Source organism: Copidosoma floridanum, unplaced genomic scaffold (genome assembly GCF_036245765.1).
Source record: "Copidosoma floridanum isolate Cflo_tuat_1 unplaced genomic scaffold, Cflo_Japanese_pri ptg000020l, whole genome shotgun sequence".
In the NCBI taxonomy this organism is placed as follows: domain Eukaryota; kingdom Metazoa; phylum Arthropoda; class Insecta; order Hymenoptera; family Encyrtidae; genus Copidosoma; species Copidosoma floridanum.
This window is the reverse complement of record NW_028321897.1, coordinates 34,900,383-34,920,112: the sequence shown is the minus strand read 5'-3', so window position 1 is coordinate 34,920,112 and position 19,730 is coordinate 34,900,383. Positions and strand designations below refer to the sequence as shown.

The 19,730-nt window shown below is 31.2% G+C and overlaps 1 protein-coding gene across 5 annotated transcripts in view; it reads left to right on the top strand.

Annotated features, from left to right (window-relative positions):
- The window catches only part of rngo (DNA damage inducible 1 homolog rngo), a 237,730-nt gene extending 226,989 nt beyond the window's left edge, over nt 1-10,741 (top strand). For 3 of the 5 annotated variants that reach the window (XM_089593748.1, XM_089593749.1, XM_089593747.1), the window contains exon 7: nt 9,859-10,154. In XM_089593748.1, coding sequence (XP_089449874.1) covers nt 9,859-10,076 — 218 coding nt within the window. In that variant the 3' untranslated portion in view covers nt 10,077-10,154. Of the gene's footprint in view, nt 1-9,858; nt 10,155-10,603 lie in introns of those variants that run through there. The other 2 variants (XM_089593750.1, XM_089593751.1) reach the window with 2 other exon arrangements.
- The last annotated feature ends 8,989 nt before the right edge of the window (nt 10,742-19,730 follow it).

Genomic DNA, 19,730 nt, shown 5'->3' with positions numbered 1-19,730 from the left:
TGGGCCTGTAGGTTCGTAGCTGGATCCAGCATCATGCATCCTCGTGCCCAAAAAACTTGGGATTCCTGTTTGCTGCCCCCCATACATTCTTACCTCTTTCGACGTCCTCGACGTTAAGCTCCAATTGTTTTTATGGCCAAGTACTAATTCTTTACAATTTTGCGTTAGTGATTCCTCTGAAAACTGTGTCGCACATTGCTGTGCTGTTTGCTGCGCCGCTTGTTTTTCTTCTCGTCTGAACGCATGTTGAAGCGTATCCGGTGTATCTTTACTGCCGAACCTATCTCTGAAGTGCGAGTTTACGTCCATTGAAATTTTGCTCATTCCATTTCCGGCTGTATAATCTGCATTCTTTAAGCGTGACATATTCGCCGCGTCGTTTTTTACGGTGTTTGAATATTCTGCACCCGCCTTCATTATGCTCGACGTTGTTTGTGAGACTTTCTCCCTGATTACCCCTGGTTTCATTTTTTTTAAGAATTTTAACATTAGCATACGCTGTTTCTTGCCCATTTTTTCCCATTCCATTTGAGTTTTGGGGCTGTGCTCTAAAAATATGGTCAGTATTTCTGACTCCAACTCGTTTTCCGGATACGAGGAAATTTTGTCCTCCCTAACATTCACTACATCACTTTGCCCTTCATCAAAGTTTTCCATTGTAGATTCTTTATTATTCTTTTTTTTATTTTTCTTTATTTCCTGTCTGTATAAGAGCGCTTAAACACTTGTAAGTAAATTCCTGTACGATTTTTTGCGTTACTATTTCACGATGATGAACCCGCTTTACTTTTATATTTATCGTGTGTCTAATTTCTTATTTATTTATTTATTATTTCATTACTTTCAGCCTGACCAATTTATTTTTATGATCTGAAATCTTTCTGACACACGATAAATTACCCTAATGACGCACCACCGATACTGTTAGGAGGATACCGAACGCAAAACCGATATAGCAAAAAAAAATCTATAACACAATTAAATTTTTGCAGAACCCCTGGAACAATTACATAAAAATGCTTTGTTATAAATTTCAAGTACTTAACATATGCTCCTAGCTAGAATGATGTCAACTAAGATCTTTATCATCTTTGTTTGCTTGATTTCTATCGTAGTCTCGGGTATCCTTCGCCTTGGTCCCTGATTGAAGCTGCTTTTCTCCGTACTTCAGCAACTCCTCGTTCCTCTAATTCGTTTCGTAGCAGTTCTTTGTTCACTTCGTGGCACGATACTATGTGTGTTTCCCAAAAATCACAAGAGTCGATACTTTACTGTCGACAAAAATCGAAAAAAAATTTATTTTTATTTAATCGCGATGACCATCCCACTTTTGACACCAAAACTGTTGCGTAGGATTCTATGGTCTTGGGGTGCGCACGAAGTAAATAGTCGAGGAACTTGTATCAACGTCTTTATTTATGTCAAAAAGAGAGAAGAGCGTGTCGCGTGTGTACGACCTTCGTCCTTGCTGCTCCAGCCAGAGAGAGCGCTTCCTTCAGCATCCTATCTGCTTATTACTTTGCTCTCTTCCACTACCATCATCTGTAGTAGGCACCAAAAAGAGGGGGCGCACGTACTCGTAGCTATGATATCGTACGTGACACTAGTGTATTCGGAGGTCCCTAGTGTGAAAACTTATACAACAACAACGAAATCTTGTTTTTTCTGAAAAATAAGTAAGAATGAAAAAAATATCCTCCCTGGGTGCGGATCGTACAGGAGGTTATGTGTTTGATCCGCACCCGGGGAGAATATTATTCTCATTCTTATTCATTTCTTGAGAAATTTTCTTGAAACAAAGAAATTATGTGGTTTAGTGCAAATGTGCCCCTTGATACAACGATTAAAGATGTATCAACATTCGCTTGTATACCTATGGTCGTATGAAATTTCTAGTTTACCCAAAAGCATTAGAGTCATATGCCCAATAATCATATTTATATCATATATTTACTATAATTTAATCAACCGAATCCATTTTTATAATCTTTTTTTTTTTGTTAGCATTTTATACATACAATTAGAATAAATTGAATTATTTCAAATAATGGATAGTTCAAAATATTAAAGGAAAAAACCATTACTAATGTCTGTGATTAAAGAAATGATTGCTTATAAAGTAATTTAAAGTTTGTTTAATATCAATTTCTTACTAATCTTTTCTCTCCAAATCTCTCAAATTTTTTAAAAATATTTTTTTTGTACTAGTATCTTTTAGAAGAAAAATAATTTCTGAAACATTCACAACCACAGGTCAAATTTTTTCAGTAGTAAAAAATTCAAATAAAATTCCTATTGTAGAAGAGACTGTAGAATGTTGAAATCTTTGGTATGCATTTTACGTATGACGATAATCGTCTGACAAAAAATTTTTATCATTATTGGTAGAGATGTTGGAGATTAACTAATTTGATCTATTAGAATTCCAGAATAATGAAAAACACACGATGTACGTTTAAATATTTTTCAAAAAATTGACGATTGTTCGATCAATAATAATGTAATATAAATGTCGAAAAATAAATACACAAATCTTTTAAACAACAAAATTTTAAATAATATGATAGATGAAACCGTAATTCACTACAGCATCAATAATGCGAGTCATAGTAGAGAAAATGAAACTGATGATATCCTTATTAAATTTCGGGGCTCTTCGGGGCCAGCAGTCGCGGCTCACCTCAAATACAAACGAGGGTTCTGCAATACTTAAAAAAGATTATAAGATTTCTGTAGTGGTAAGCAGAGATTTTAATGTTAACTCTTTTTCCGAATCTGTTGTACCGTTAATTTAATTTTTGGAAAAAAATTTAACTTAAATATGATTAATAACCCATTGCAATCGACTACTAAATATAGAACAATCATCGATGCCGTCTTTGCTCGTTATTTAAATAAAGTCGAATCATTGTTTTATATTTCATATTTTTCAGACCACAAGCCCATACGTATTACTGTTGAAGGCCAAAATGAGTTTTCAGTGTCAACGTCAGAATGTAATGATGAATGAGTATAAATAAATTATATTTTTTTTAATTAAAATAATGTTAATAAACAATTACCATAAAATCATATAATTGAAAGAACGAGTTTCTTTATAAATAAGCTCAATCAAGCTTCGCTTCTTCCATGGGTCCCGTAACCACTAGTTACATCATATGCAAGAAATTCCTCCAACCAGATTTTTATCAAAGTCACATAAAAAATTTTAAATATTAGGTATGGTTAGTTATAGTTATAAGTTATGGTCATTAAAAACTTTTAAAATAATATAAAAAAATAGAGCAAGCATAGTTATGTTTTCAAAAAAACTAATAAGTCCTTTATTTTCATATAAATTTCGTAAAAATAACAAGAAAACAACTTATATTAAAAAATATTTTGTAAGCTGTGCTGGTTCTATTTGCGTCATGTTGATTCAAATGGATTTTATCATACCGTCGATTTAACTATTAAAAAGGTTTCTCTTTCATCGTAGAGCACTAAACTTATCGAATAGAACCTCGCAATAAATATGTTAATATGTATATATTATATATATGATGTAAATGAGATATAATTTTGTTTAAATAATGTTAACTCTTTGTAACTGTTAATTTCATTCATTAACAACAAAAAAAACTATCAACTACAAAGAAATGTATATAGTTTTGGTGACATTCAATAAAAACTTAACGTAATTGCATTTACTTAAGTTTTGATTCGCATCGTCCGAAATTTTATGAGTAAAGGGTGGAACTCTTAGATTCATTCTACAAACAAATGAATTTAATTTTTGTTCGTCAGAAATCAGCCGTCGGCCCAAAGACCTTATTTGCTTTTACTCACAGTATACTTTTCTTTTAAATCGTTGACTTGGCGTTGTGGTGCTAGGTTTCACCGAGCGATATGCACGGACTGGCTTACTCCAAGCTGGCGTTGACCTACTATTTGAGTTCATGTTTTATGTCATACAGTAGTAAAAATTATTTTAAAATATTTTTTATAATTTAATGATAGGAATACTTTGAATTAGGAAAGTAAATTTTCATCAACAACAAAGTTATGTCTTATTTGATATTTTAATAAATTTGGAATAGCCTCAAATAGTTGATTTTATAAATAATATAAATTATAGAATTCAGATTCGTATTTACAATGTTTATACAATTTATAGTTTTTCTTAACTTAACTTACTTATATAATCGTTGGTTAGCCGCTGCTTGCGTGCACGTAGTCATAAGATCTTACAAGGTTGACCGCAACGATGGTCCTAATCCTACACGAGAGTACTCGTGGTGGTGACAATAATTAGGCTTCTGCTTTTAACGTTGGAACCCAAGTTGACGGTCCTTTCTTTCTTATTCCTCCTTGATTTACTCTTTAGGCAAGTTTATAGTGACCTGATTTGCTTGAACTTTTCTCACATAGCTTAGTCACTGAACTAAGTCTTACATTTGCTTGAAATGCACGCTTCTAACATATAGCTTAATCACCCAACTATGTCTTACATTCGCTTAAAGGACGCAACAGAACTCACTCTTCAACCTTTATAGTTATTTTGGAGCACTTGATGAAAGAGAAAAGCTGAATATTGTTATCTACGAGGGGTTTTATACTTTTGCATTTAAGGAGGATACGTCAGGTTTGGGATCCGAACGACCATTTAGAGCTCTTTCCAAAATTTTTCCATTCTGGAAAAAGTGATTTTTAAGCCCCGTTCACTGGCATATAATACCATCCTATTAAACATAAAGCTGGACTACAGAATATCAATTATTCTAGACTAGAATTTATAACATAATCCAAATAAATCATGAACGAGATGAAAAGCCGTGCAGAGTTAACATACATCGTTTTTACGTGTATTCATTTTTTAATTTACAATAATTAATTATGCATACATTATCATTATGTTTGTAACATATTTTTTAAACAAAATATTTATTATCCATCTTATAAAACTTATAATTCAATAAACATCTATTCATAAAACTGGTTGTTTACCATTTTCTAAGTCTTCTTTTAGATAATTATTGTGGGTGCCATATACGAGACTACTTGTAATAATGAGTGTGTCAGTGAATATAACAAATGCAAGCACGATATTAGAGATGTTTTCAGAATAGGTTTTTTTTTTTTAAATTATTGGAAAATTCAATGAAAGTGGTTACTTTCATACTGGTCAGCCTGGCATCACATTGTGCCATGGTTATTCACTATGTGCAGAAATCTAAAATAGCGCCACCTGTGTGGCAAGAAGGATGCCACAACAGATAACATGATTATATAGCCTGTTATGGACTGCAAATTTTATGATAATGACGACGACGACTAATAATCTAATAAGCAATTACCCTATAACCCTATAGCCCCATCACCTCATCACTTTAAACCTTGTCACTGCATCACCTAAGTATCAAAAAGAAAGAACATTTATTCGTACTCACGCTGAAGGATGCAGATTTAATAAACGTACAAATTTTTTTTCTTTCCAATATTAACGTTAGGGGGTTATATAAAAGTTATGGGATTGTAAGGAATGAGGATATAGGGTTATGAAGTCATAAGTTTTTAGGTTCAAGAAATACATCAGAACCAGAAATCTGCATCCTGAAGTGAAAGTACGAATAAATGCTTTTTCTTTCTGATATTTAGGAAGTGGGAGTATATGGTTGTAAGTGATGGGGTTCTAAGGCTATGGGATCTTAGGATTCTAGTTTATGAAGTCTTACATTTATGTGGTTGAAGAGTTTCCAGATATTTTGGATTATTCTATCGTAGTGTTATCGGGTTATAGGGTTTTTTTTAGATTATCAGCCCAATGTAATATTTTTTTCCTTTTTTGGGTAATTTTTTTAAGCATAGAAACGAAATGTGGCGTGATAGTAAGAGTGGTCTGGGATTATGGGTGGAAAATTTTAATTTTTTCATGGGTCTGAGTAATTTATGGACAGTGATAAAATAAAAGCATTTTATCTCTTATACGTTATTTTATAATTACCATGAAAAATGTTAGCAATTTGGACTTCGTAACATAAGTGTAAAGGTGATTAAAATGATACAGTGATCAAAAAATACAAGAAACAATACTTATACGTTCTGTAAATCTGAAGAAAACTGTTGAGTTTTCATAATTTTTAGGTTATGGAATTTCTTAATTGAAAAAGCGAGAATAAACACAGTTCTGTATAAGATAATGGATTAATAAGCAATACTTATGGTAGCCTTTTTAGGTTAAAATTATCGAAATAGTTTGACTAAAGACTGTAGGTTATGTCGCATCTATTCAAAATTTATAAATTTATTTGGTATAATTGTTAACAAAGCTTGTTACGCAATTAACAAACAGCAAAGAATCTTTTTTAGAGAAAGTATTTGGTTAAGTGATAAAACCAAATCGTAGAAATGTTGAGGTTAGACGCTCTCTTTTCCTAGTTCTGAAAAATAAAATCGATTGCGTTGTATTTTTTCTTGTAGACGTGTAATATAAAACCGGTCAAGAAGTAGTAGATTAACTGGAAGTTATATGTAAAGGTTTGTAGGTTATGTATAATTTTGTTTTTAATGTAATTAGGTTATGTTAACATTATTTTATAGTTATTATCAAGCAAGTAATTATCAGATAGTGAAAATATATTTAACTAGTGTTATTGTCACTACAAGATCGTTTTACAATTATGGTATGGCAAATCAATTTTTTCCTGTTTTAATCGTATAGTTCCAAAATGAAATTAAATCGGAAAAATTTTGAAAATTAAAAGCTATGACTTTATTTTTTGATCGTATTTGTAATTGAATAAATGAAAGTGGGCCCTAATGATTTAATGAAATATATAACATAGTGTTACAATGCATTTTTCGATGTAACAACAGATAATTAAGTTATGTAATGGAATATTTTGAGGCTATATTATTAATATTATTTGATGACAAAGGAGAAAGTGAAAGAAGTCTATAGATATGTATAATTTTAAGGTTTTGTTGATAATTCTTGTTGAAAAAAATTCTAAAAAATTTTCTACGCACTTTTCTATTTTTTACTTTCAACATATTCTTTTGTACGAATTGTAAAGCTTCTATTTTTCTTCCTTCTTGCTGCAATATATTAACGAGCAAATTTTTTTGATAGTTTAATTTTTTAATAATAATAATTGTGTTACCTTTCTGATACCATTACCCACTAATTTACAAATCACATTATTTAACGAAATACTGGAAATTTGTATCTTTATTCTAAATTTTTCTTTGATTCCGCTATAACTTTAGACGATCTGATTTATGATGACCAAAATAATGTTGAAATATTTCTGTGCATGGGCTGACTCGAAAATTGCGACTGTTTCTTTTTATGAAAATTTGACTCTTAAGTTGCAAAAAATTTTATTTGACATAATTTTAATCTATTGGCAATGTATTTGTATGATTACACGAATTGGAAATACATATTGCAAAGTAATCCTAATACAGACATGACTTTTGCAGTATTTAAAAACTTGTGCACGAATAGTTTAAAAGATAAAAAACATTGATCTATTGTGATGGATAAGGATGAAGATGTAAAAAATGTATGCAGAAATGTAAAGATGTAAAGCCTGATTTCGCTACTAGAAATATATTTTCAATAGACTTGGATGTAATGAAAAGCTTTAAGAAATGAGTAAACATTTTTTATAAGTATAGGAAAATGAGTTCCGAAAAGCCACTAGTAAAAAATTAAATTTATTGTAGATGCCCTTTAACAAATCATTTAAGACAGCAAAAATAGTAATATTACTTCTTAAAAGTTCATATTTATACTTTATGAAAGCTAACTTAATGGATGCAAAAAAACTGTATGCCCAAAAAATTTAAGCGTTTCAGTCATCTGTTAGTCATCAAAATGTCTTTTATGTTCCCAGTGATGATACTACAAGTTCCAACAAGAATCTGTAAAAAAAATAGCATGTTTACTAAGCTTTAATACCTTAATCATTTATCAGTCATAACGATGACGCTGATATGTCCTCCGATGGTTCTATAGAAGGTTTAATAGTTCTGTAGTCAAGTATAATAATCAGAAACATAATATATTCAATGATACCGATTTCTTTTCTAAAATTTTGTCTGAAAACAAAGCAGTCTTTTTGGTTTAAGTATACGACGTACGAAAAAAAAAAAAAACAAAATAAATAAATAAGTAAAGTGTTCATACCAGATAACTGAAAGTAAAGTTTCAATAATAATTAAATTTGAATACATGAATCGAAGTATTTTCTCGTGGTTTGATTGATATGAACGGTCTATTATAAAAAAAATTTTGACTAAAACTTTATAACAATTGATTTGGAACATAATAATCTTTATGTAAGGATCTCGAGCGTTTATGGAAAAATATTCGATAAAATTTTAAGTGTATTACGTCACAACATTATGAAATTTTACAAAATAATTTGATCAACTTTTAATATTGTTGAAAAAGTGAGTCCTAACCTTGATCAAGAATTGTGTCTTAAAATTTATAAAATAAACAACTGCACATTCTCACCATTTTATGTAATTAACAATTTTTTTTTTCTATTAAATGTTGTCAATTTTTTAATAATGTCTTAATAACTTTTTGTTTGACTTTCCTACTCTTTCCTATCGATGAATCTATACATTCCTCTTGCTCATTTTCTGTATTTATTTTTTCGATTAAATGTTATCTTTGTTACACAATCTTTTTACTTTTATTCATTTCTAGATGAATTTTACAATTTTGTTCATGGTAAAATCTTACGACATTTTTTGCTCTAACTTGTTTAATTCCTGCTACTTTTGATTACTTAAACTTTTAAGAGTACTCAAAAGTCAGTTGAATGCGAATCTGTTATGTTTCTTATCTGACCATTTAAGAGATGCCTCTTTAACTCAATGTATTCTCGTATACAAATTTTGAATAAGAATGTAATTTTTTCTGCTACTTTCCTAACAGCTTGTATGAGTTTGTAAGATTTTGTACTCTTTTCTTTAGTCAAACGTCTATTATTTATAGTATTTTCTAATTCAAGACACTATTTTTGGCTATTGCGTCCGAATTGAAATAATTATTTATTATTATATTTTTATACTTGTATACGTACGTGATAATATTTAATTGTTTCGTTTTTTGAATTTAAATTTTTAAATGCTACATAGCATCCTTCCTCTCATATCTTCATGTTAAATATTTTTTTGGAGTTATTTCCAAATTGTCCAATGAATACAAAATGTTATTAATTGCTGTTTAAGTGATTGATGTCACAATTAAATCTGTGGCGGTTTCTCTATATGCCAATGACGATGGAATATAAATGCAGAGAAACACAGCGGTGCAGAGCCTATGGAGCATAGGTTTTAAAAATGGCTGTAATGTATGTGTGTGTATATGAATAAAGGTTATTTAATCTTTAAATTTTTATTCTCTTAAATATGATTTTTTTAGTTTTAATTATTGTATCCACTCATTATGACCTGGATTTACATCCATCCATAATAAAAATATTGGTCATATAGCAAGAAATTATACAATGCAACCCTTGCTTTAACTTTTTTAGGAAGAAAAAGGAGATAATTAGAAAATCTGTGGATGCGCTGTGCTAGAGGTGGGATTTGCGCAGTGTATTAAGCGTATATATCACTATAAAATATAAAAAATATTTTTTCTAACTGAAAACTTCTCTTACGTAAACTGTATATTTTGAAAACAAAAATGCTAAATTGGTATAGAAAATACAAACATTCAAGTTTTTTGCTTCACAATAAATTATTTTTTAAAATCTGTTAATATACTAAAAGTGTTTTACAACAAAACGTTATTTTTAATACGTATTCAAAATGATTTGTTAGTGAAAACATATACAACTTTAATTGTTACAGAAAAACCAATTGAATCAACTCATGAGGAAAAGTCGTCCTCTAATATTAAACAGCTTGAGACATCGCTAGCAGCTTCTGATCCATTTACTGAGTCGACTGTAAATGAAATTGTTTCTCTTGGATTCTCTAGAATTCAAGTGATAGTTGAACTTCGACGATTTCACGGAGATAAAGTACAAGCGATAGCAGCATTGTTTGCAGAATCACTTAAATTTTAATTATTACATGGATTTTTATACTACTGTTGGTTTATAAATAACTTTTAAAAACATTGGAAATAAAACCAGAAATTAAAAAAAAAATTTTTACTATTTAAAATACATCAATCAATTAAGAACAGTTTTTTTAATTAATCAAAAAAAATGACCTATTTACATTACTTTCTTATGTCTTATGTACCTATAATATATGTATAAGCTTTTCTTACACAAATTTTATCGTTGGTGAACAGCCTATTGAATTATAACTATTTTTATGTACACCGTAATTAGCTCATACCATTTAGCTCGTGACAAACACAGCAGAGATTTCTCGTGCGTAGTAAGCTGTACTTGGGGAGCTAGGCGAAGGGAGCATGATAGGCTCGACTAACATCGGATAGCGCTCGTCACGAGGTGATCGCTCTCTTGCACCGTAACCGCCAACTGAATTGGCTGCATGTATTAAACTCTCCAAACTTTTTTTTATTAAATCCTCAAATGTTCAAATATTCTGCAGATTCAAGCATCTTTATTTTTTCTTCCAGGTTCCTGCTCTCCGAACCAATTATTTGCTTCGTGCGACCTTCAAATTTCCAAAAATTTGGTGCATCGGTTTGCAAAGCAAGGTGAGTAAGAGAAAAGGAACCTCTAAAAAGTTGTTGCAGCTTTGTATTGCTGCTGCTGTTAAGACGCTCCAGTGTGACAGGATGCGTTAGTTTTTGACCGTCTGATTGTTTTTTTGAAATGAAGCTTTTGATGGTACATTCGGGATCTTGGCTTGTGGAGTCACTTTCTGAAAAGTGACATAATTTTGCGACATTGTCAAGTGGTCTCTCTCTCCTACCTTCAGTGGCTGTGAATTGTACCCATACATATACAGTACACTGCTGCTGCTGCTGGCTTGCGAGCAGCTCGCCGAGCTGGCTTCTATATTGAATATGTGATACACTTACATTCACAATTCAGCTGGCGCGTGCATACATGTATACATATGATCATAGACAATTACGTAGAATTGTACCCGTAGTACCTGTATAATAGTATATGTCGCCGTACAGCGCCTGCTTGACCGCGTAAAAGCAGACAGCTGAGCTTTGGTTCAGCTATACTACTACATACATATGGTGCTTGCTCCTCACTGCACATCAGGTAAATGTTCCTATTCGTGGAACGTGTCCCTATTCATGGGACATAAAAATTTATGTATTTGCTATGCAACATATTAGATAAAAGAAATTGCGGTAGTTGTATACTTTATGTATATCCACAAATTCACAAAAAATGATCAATTATACATACGATATACGACCAATTCTATCTGCTATGCATACATCACACAGTGCATCATTATATCTTTGGTTATGTTGATTCCGCAAAGAAATCAATACTTATTGCAAATGGCTTTTTTCCGAAATCATAAGAAGCATGCCTAACAATATATTCTTAAAAAACCTTTGCTCAAATTTATTACAATCAAATTATAAGCTTATAAAAATATTATTAAAAAATAATATAAAAATTCAAAGTAAATTGTACTTATTTTTCTGCTGCTGTCGCAAACATTAAAATAGCAAAATAATTCAACAGTACGTAAGTTTATGGCTTACAACCAGTAGTTCATAAATGTAACTAATATTTTTTTTTAAATATAAAATGGTGGTAGACTGTATAGCGTCAAAATATTGTATTCTAGTACTTGTTGCTTTGGTAATCTATAAGTTAGTTTTGCGTTACAAGCAATATAAAATGTTTTGCATAAAGTTATTCGCTTTTTCTTGTTTATTATCTGCTTTATGATAGACAACTGCAATTATTTCATACGTTAAGCAGGTGTACGCTAGTGTATGATCAATAAATGTATTTATAGGTCTGGGTAATAATGATAATAACAATGTTTAAAAAAATTAAACCATATAAAGAATTATAAAAATCACTACCTTCTATTATATTGCATATAAACATATTTTAAAAAAAGGGTCCTTTGAAGTTTCTATTGTTCGTATACAAATGCTAATTATTATACGTTATAATTTTAGCAATTGAACCTCAGTTTAGTTATAAATTTACGACAAGCTAAACAAAATTTTTATCTGCTTTTGAGATTTAATAGTAATGATAATTGTCTAACTTTGCAATGGCACTATTAAATTTTAGTTAATTCACTGAAAGAAGTAACCATATAAACGAAATAAAAAAATTGTGGTAGTTGTATATTTTATGTATATCCACAAATTCACAAAAAATGATCCATTATAAGTACGATACATGACCAATTCTAAAGATAATTCCATAAATAGAGACAAAGTCGAACATAACCTATCTTGAGAACTGTATATATTATGGTACCAAACTTCAACGAGTAATTTAAACAATTCTAGTGAACAAGTAAACGTTAAAAACATTTTTGTTACATATAATAGTGTTATCCAAGTAAAAAAGTTTTAATTTTCTTATTATATTGTGCTGAATTCATGTTTTTAAAAAATTTTCATAAATAGGAACATGATTATAAAACAATAGATAAAATGATTTACAATTGTGTACATTTTGGTCCTATAATATTTTTATCATCAAGGTAGTTTAACAATTAAGAATTATACATAAAAAATGAGAATAATAATGGTAAATTTACAGAGCACCAGTAAAAACAAAAATTTCTACCATTAAAGCTCACAATAAGGAAAAAAAAAATTAAGTAAACAAGTATGATGAAATTTGGGGTCATTATAGGGACATTTACGTTACTAAACTTCTGATATACAGATTTCTCTCCGTCTATATCAACTGTACATTTTTTTAAATTTTAGTATTATAATTATTTACTTTTTTTCAGCAAACAATGTATACTTTTACATTTCACAATAAATTGTTGGATATTTGTCCCAGAAATATGTGTGTGTGTGTGGGTATGTCGGTGCGCGCGTATTCTTTGGTATGTATATGTATGTGTGTATCTACAGACATTATTAGTAAGTACAATGAATGTTGGATAGTGTTTTGCTGACACATATTTAAGGCAGCTTCGCTTCTTTCAGGGGTCCTTGGGCCCCTCACGCTTGTTTTTTTTTCTTTTCTCTTTCTTACTCCTCGTAAGACCGAGTGCTCTGTTGTTATTTCTGTTATCTGGCACAGTTTTACCATGTTTCAGTGCGAAAGCCGTATGAGTTAGCTTAGAGAATTTCACAGTTTTTTCATTTTATTTCATTTCTTCAGCTTGTTTGAGCCCCTGCTCTTCTCAGTGTGCCCACCTTTAAGTGGCGAGCTCGGCCTGGACACAGCGCGTTCGACCATCGATGACGATGGCATGTGCATACGAACGAACAATACCACGTACTTTTTTTTCTGGTTTGTATGAAAGTAATAAAAGGAGAAACTCTTTGAAAGCCTTTGCCTCATCTTTTTCGTGACCTACTTTGCACCTTTGATATCCTCGACCATCGGAACATCTTATCACTATTAAATAAGTAAACAACGTATCTGTTGATAATTGAACGCGTATCAGTCAGGTGTTTCAGCACTGCACTCCTCATAATCATTCTGCCGATTGTGATGTACACCAACAAAAATTATACTTAGCTTCTGAATTTATTCATGGTAAACACTTCTTTGTTATTGTATCAAGATCTGTTAAGAGCAATGCCTACACCCGATGAGGTGACTAGTGAGCAAGATGATTTTTCAACTACTTGAATCTACTCTACAAAACGAATACCTCAAATTAACGAAGATTTTGACGTCCTTTTGAGATTCTTCACACTCATTTAATTGGTCTGAACTGTAGCCTACATGTTTCGATTCTTCTTAAACGCAAAAGACAAGGGCACTCCCTGATTTGGCACAATGTCTACGTTTAAATTTGATCAAGCTCAAACCTATTTATTAAATGTTCTTAACCCGAATCATTTTGTAATTTGTCATCTGGGAAAGAATGACTTTCAAATCCCAAGTTGTTAACTTTTAAACCATTTCTTGACTTTTCTGGACATTTTAGGTTAGCGGGACGTATACAGGAAGCTTCTATTTATCATATACTAATAAACATGTCTACAATCTCGTGCCTTTTTTTACCACCAGGTTGTAAATCCTTCAGTTTTCAGTTAATAAAGTCATCGAACAATGCATGTGCTACGTTCGTTATGTAGCGCGCCCTGTCCATATACAGATGGAAGATCTTTCAGTTCTAGATTTTATCTTCAAGCGTCAGCATATGTTGGAATACACGTGTATATATATAGACTACTGGAGCTTCACCCCCTGCGCTTCTCGTTCGTAAACCCCCCATAAAAAGATCGTAACTTTAAATTGAAAACTTTTCAGAAAGTTTCCTTTATAGTTTTTAGTTATCTTACTTACTCTTATTACATTATTTTAATCGTGATTATTATACATTATACACTACAAAAAATTTATTTAAACGATATTCTTCATTTTGTCATTTTATTTGGCCGTATAAAACTTTCTTACTTCATACTCACCTAATTCTTCTTGAAATATTTTTCAATGTTTTCATAATTTTCTATGGTTATTCTTAAAATTAAGTTCTCCTCTTGATTGTGTTTTTAAATTCAAACAAATAATAATAACTTTGTAACTAAATTACTAAATGTAAGGGAGTGCCTTATAATTGTGTCAGAGAAAAAAGTGTAACTACTTATAAATCGTCTACTTTTAGTATAAAACAAATTTTCAATCTAGTATAAGGGTACGAAAAACTATGAGCGACTCCATTTTGTTTTAAAAAACTTAAAAAATCATCCGACCTAAACTGTGATCCACCGTCTGTCACTACGTGAGCAGGTAAACCGTACTGCGCAAATAAACATTAAACTCTTCTACCAGCCTGTGTAAGCTTTTGTGTGTTTTTTTTTAAATTTATATCTTCGGGCACTTCGTGTGAGCATCAATAATGACTAAATACATATCCCCGTGAAATGGTCCCAAAAAATCATAGTGTATGCGATGCCATGCGCGATCTAGCCAAAGCCACGTAATTAATGGCGTTTTGGGTGGTTTCTTTTGCTTGACTAAACATGTTATACATGACTACATAGTTTTCAATATCATTATCTACGCCAGGCCACCAAACATACGATCCCGTGAACATTTTTATCAACATTTTTATCAACGCGAAAGCTTTTTTACACTTACTATCCCATGTAAATTCTTTCACATTTGCACAATTATACAACGTTTTCAAATTATCCGATCTATTCTTAAAAAATCGAGCATAAAAATTAATCAGTCCCAAAAATAAATCTAACTCTTTAATGTTTTGCCGCTGTGGGGCATTAATTATTGCATCCAACTTCAATGTAAATTTATGCAAACCATCCTTATATATCACAAAACCTAAGACTTCGATTCTTACTTTCATAAAATTACATTTTCTATTCAATTTTAATTCACATTCATTTAGGCGCTCTATTACTCTGTCCGTTCTCTTAATATTTTCCTTCCATTTTATAAATACTATCGATGTAAAAAATCACGCCGTCTATACCCCTCAAGCACTCATCCATCTTTTTCTACACGTCTGCAGGTGCAGTCGATACCCCTTCTGGTAGTTTTTTGTACCTGTATAATCCTTCATGTGTCACAATAGTTAGCAATTTTGAGCTGCTCTCATCGACACCAAATTGCAAATAACAATGAAATAAATCCAATTTGATTAAGGATACTTATCAATAATTACGAAAGGGTTCAACGTTAACTTAAAATCGCCACAAATGCGCAGTTTGCCGTTACTTTTAAATACAGGTACAATGGGCGTTATCTATTTGCTAACTTCAACCTTTTCAATATGATCTAGGCTTAATAATCGATCAATCCTTCTTTAATAAGTGGTTTTAGTGCGTGCGGTACTGTTCTGCATTTCACTGAAATCAGGTCGAGCATTATCTTTTAATTTTTTTCAATCGAGAATTTTAATTTTACTTTTGGTATATAATCTGGGTTCTTCACTAAATGTGTCTTTATACTTTTAAAAAAATAATCCTCAACTTTATTCGGCTCAATTTTGTTTAATAGATTATGATTATACTTACTAACTATCAGTAGCCAGCATCCAAAAGCTGCGAGCCATTGCCTACCTATCAACATCGGATCGTCCCCTGGTAGAACATAACCATGTAAATTGCACACTTTGCCATTAAATTTAACCTTTAAATCGACTAACTGTCCAATCGGATGCAGTATATTGTTATCATACATACGGAAATTAGATGTTGTTTTAACAATTTTTTCATCGCCAAAATGTTTGTTTTTCTCTATCTCCAAAATAACAGTTGCAAACGTACCCGAGTCTATTTCCATGCTAACCTTTTTGCGCGCATTCATTATCCATACCTGTGCTCTTATATATACCCTCACTATCCACCTTGATCGTATAAAAGTCTTTTTTAGTAGAACGTCGGGTTTGCTCGTCGTCTTCACTGCTTTCGTTCAGCCTGTGTACGTTGCTCCTCTGTGATCGTTGATTCTTCTTCTTTAAGCAAGCAACCTCCAAATGCCCCTTTCCATGGCAGGAATTGCAGATTCTATCTCTATAACGACACTCAGCGCGCATGTGATTCTGTTTACCACAGCGATACCATACGATGTTGCCTTTGTTTGGATTGTTTGAACGTTGTAAGTCATTTGGCTTCTTAATTTGCCCGTGCTACTGCTTATTACCTTGCTTGATGTGATACACGCTTTTATTTACATTGCCCTGATTAAAAGAAAACACCTTTTTCTGCGTGTTTCTATTCTCCAACGAATTTGTCGCACTTGCCGCATTTTTCACCATTGATTCTCTCGCGATGGCTTCCTTTAGTGTTGTGTCAAAATTCAGTTTTTCCATTTTAAACAACGAGATACTTGTTTCATCGTCGTGCATTCCCACTACAAACTGATCTTTCAAAGCTGTAGATAACTCTGTGAAGTTATAGTTCAATGCTGCTTTTTTAAATCTTGCTGCAAACCCTGCAACTATTTTATTTTGCTGCTGCTTGGTCATTATAAATTTATACCTCTCGATTACTTCCGATGGCTTTGGATTTAATTGATCAGTCATTAACTTTATCAAGTCGGCGTACGCTTTTTCCACCGGTTCAGTTGGCGCGCACAAACTTTATATCAGTTTGTACGCATCTTCGTCTAATCTCGTAAGCAATATTATTCCTTTTTCAGCATCTTACGTTACTTTTAACGCAAACTGAAGCTCCACGAAGACTCCAGTCGTCTTTCTCTAAGCAAAATTTTAACTTATTATTCTCATCCGACATACTGCTTTCGTCGCCATCTGACTCGTCGATTTCCTCGTACGGATTTTCGTTCGAAGGGTCAGTGAACTCTTGTTGATTTTCCGTTTGACCTCGGTTTTCCTTCGATGTAGTTGCTACTGGTTTACCTTGATTTGCGCTTGAATTTGCTGTCTCTGTCTCTCCAAGTTCTAATTTCACAGCATTTATTAAACGTTTTCTTAACACTTCGTATGCTTTGGCTTCTACGAAATTAATGCCTCGACTGTTTAATTGATAAGAAATTTTTTTCTTGTTTAAGTTATAATGATTATCCAGCGTTTTCTTTTCAGCACCAGCGTTTTTGTCACCCACTAGTTTTATGCATAACCGCACGAAGTTTCTTCAGTGATCACAAGCACTTTCTTAACTATGCTGGTTTTTCAATGTTCTGGTCAGCTTAATGGCTTTTTCATTTTTCATTTTTATTTTTATTTTTCACTTGTTAACAAGTAAACGATCGACTTAAAATCACTGATTTAAACTACTTTTAACGTTCATTTTATCCATCCTCGTCGCCATAATTGTGATATATCAGTTAGTATTAATAACACGTGCCAATATGTAAATTAATGAAGTAGTTTATTATAAATGAAGAGAGTTTTATACACTGCTCTAATACAAAAGTGATGTGCCAGAATACATTTTAATCTTAGCCTAAGCGCGGCTGTACAGTAGCTAGACCAGCTGATAATTGAACTCGTTTTCTCGTATCGAAGAATATGCCTCTCCCACGCAAGCACACTGTAATATATCAAAGGTCTGCTACCTTCGTCTATTCAAGTGTATAAGCGATACTAATACATCACGCTTATGTGTTTAAGCTCATCTTTTTCTTGGTTACTGTTCCAATCAAAAGATTGGGTTCAATTCTGTATAACAAACGCATAGTTAGTACAGAAGTTACAATAAATTCTCCACGTAAGATCTTTTTTCAGTTGATAAATAAAAAGTGATTGTCTGGTAACAAAATAATCACGAGTTTTAATAATTTTTTTCCAAATAAGTGTTGAAAGATATTAGAACATAAAAACAAATAACTCATAAATAACATACAAATATATTGAGACAATTTTTTGCTTGGTTTTCAGTTTTAGAAAGCATTCAAAGGGAGTAAATGTGAAATAAATTTAAAGAATTAAAAAAAAAAGATTTATCTAATGATAAAAATAATTTAACTCTTTACTAAATATTAGAATCATAAGATAAATTGTTTGTGCGCTTTGATTTACCAAGACCAAAAAAAGTAAAAAAAAAAAGATCTAGATAAAGAAATACGGTTCAGTAAGGAAATGTTTAATAACGTTTAATTTTTTTGTTAAATATTTTGGAAGGGTCAGAAAAAACTTATTTATGTAAAACGTTAGTTTATTTAATTATTTCTCAAAATGAAAAAAAATTTGTTAATGGAATGTACTGGCACAACATCAATTTTGCTTCTAAAAAGGGGATAATTCATAGAACTTTCAGACTTTTTTGAGATCTTAACAAAATAGAGAGATTCTTTTTAGAATTTGAGTCAGATACAAAAAATTGAGAAAAATTGATTATGTTCATTGGGATATGGCTTTGATAATTTTAAAAAGCATTGGAAATAATTATAGAATATTAAGAGATTTTAATTATTAATTCCAAAAATTATTTTGAAAATAAATTAATTATTTTACAAGGAGATTTCCGTTGAATTCTCCTCATAACAGATAGTAGTCACGGAAGAAATATCATCCAACAAACTAATAAATTATCCTTTTTATACAACGCACTCTAAATTTTAAAATTATAAATCAATATTCGTTTGACCAATACAGGGTTTTTAAAATTAAGATGGAAAATTGCGGAAGGTGAAATACAATTTTTTAATATTCCTAAAAATTGATCTTCAGATGATTCATATTCTGAAACATTTACTGATATCTATAATTTTTCGATGAATAGTGTTATACTAACATCGTATAAGGAGTACATCTATTAAGTATAAACATAAAAAAAAATAAACTGGAGAAACTAAAACTTTCTGTAGTGTAGATAACGCAACTTATAAAGGAGTTGATAAATAAAAAGATAATGTTTATATAAATTTTCCGGTGAAATGTTAAACAATATTCGTAAAGAATTACTAGTTTATAAACTAAACCTTAAAGTTCGTACAATAGTATGTTACTTTGAAATTTAAGTACATCCAATGTACTGTGTAATCGAACACGATTAAGAATTGTATAATAAAAAAGAAAATATAACAACTAAAGAAAAAATTAAAAGTAGAGCCTTCTTTTTAAAAATAACTTTAACACAGGGAACATCTGAACTGTATCTTTTACTTGTATCGTAAGGAATTTCCAATCGTTGTGGCATTTACTATGACAATAGATTAATCTCAATGTTAAAATTCCAA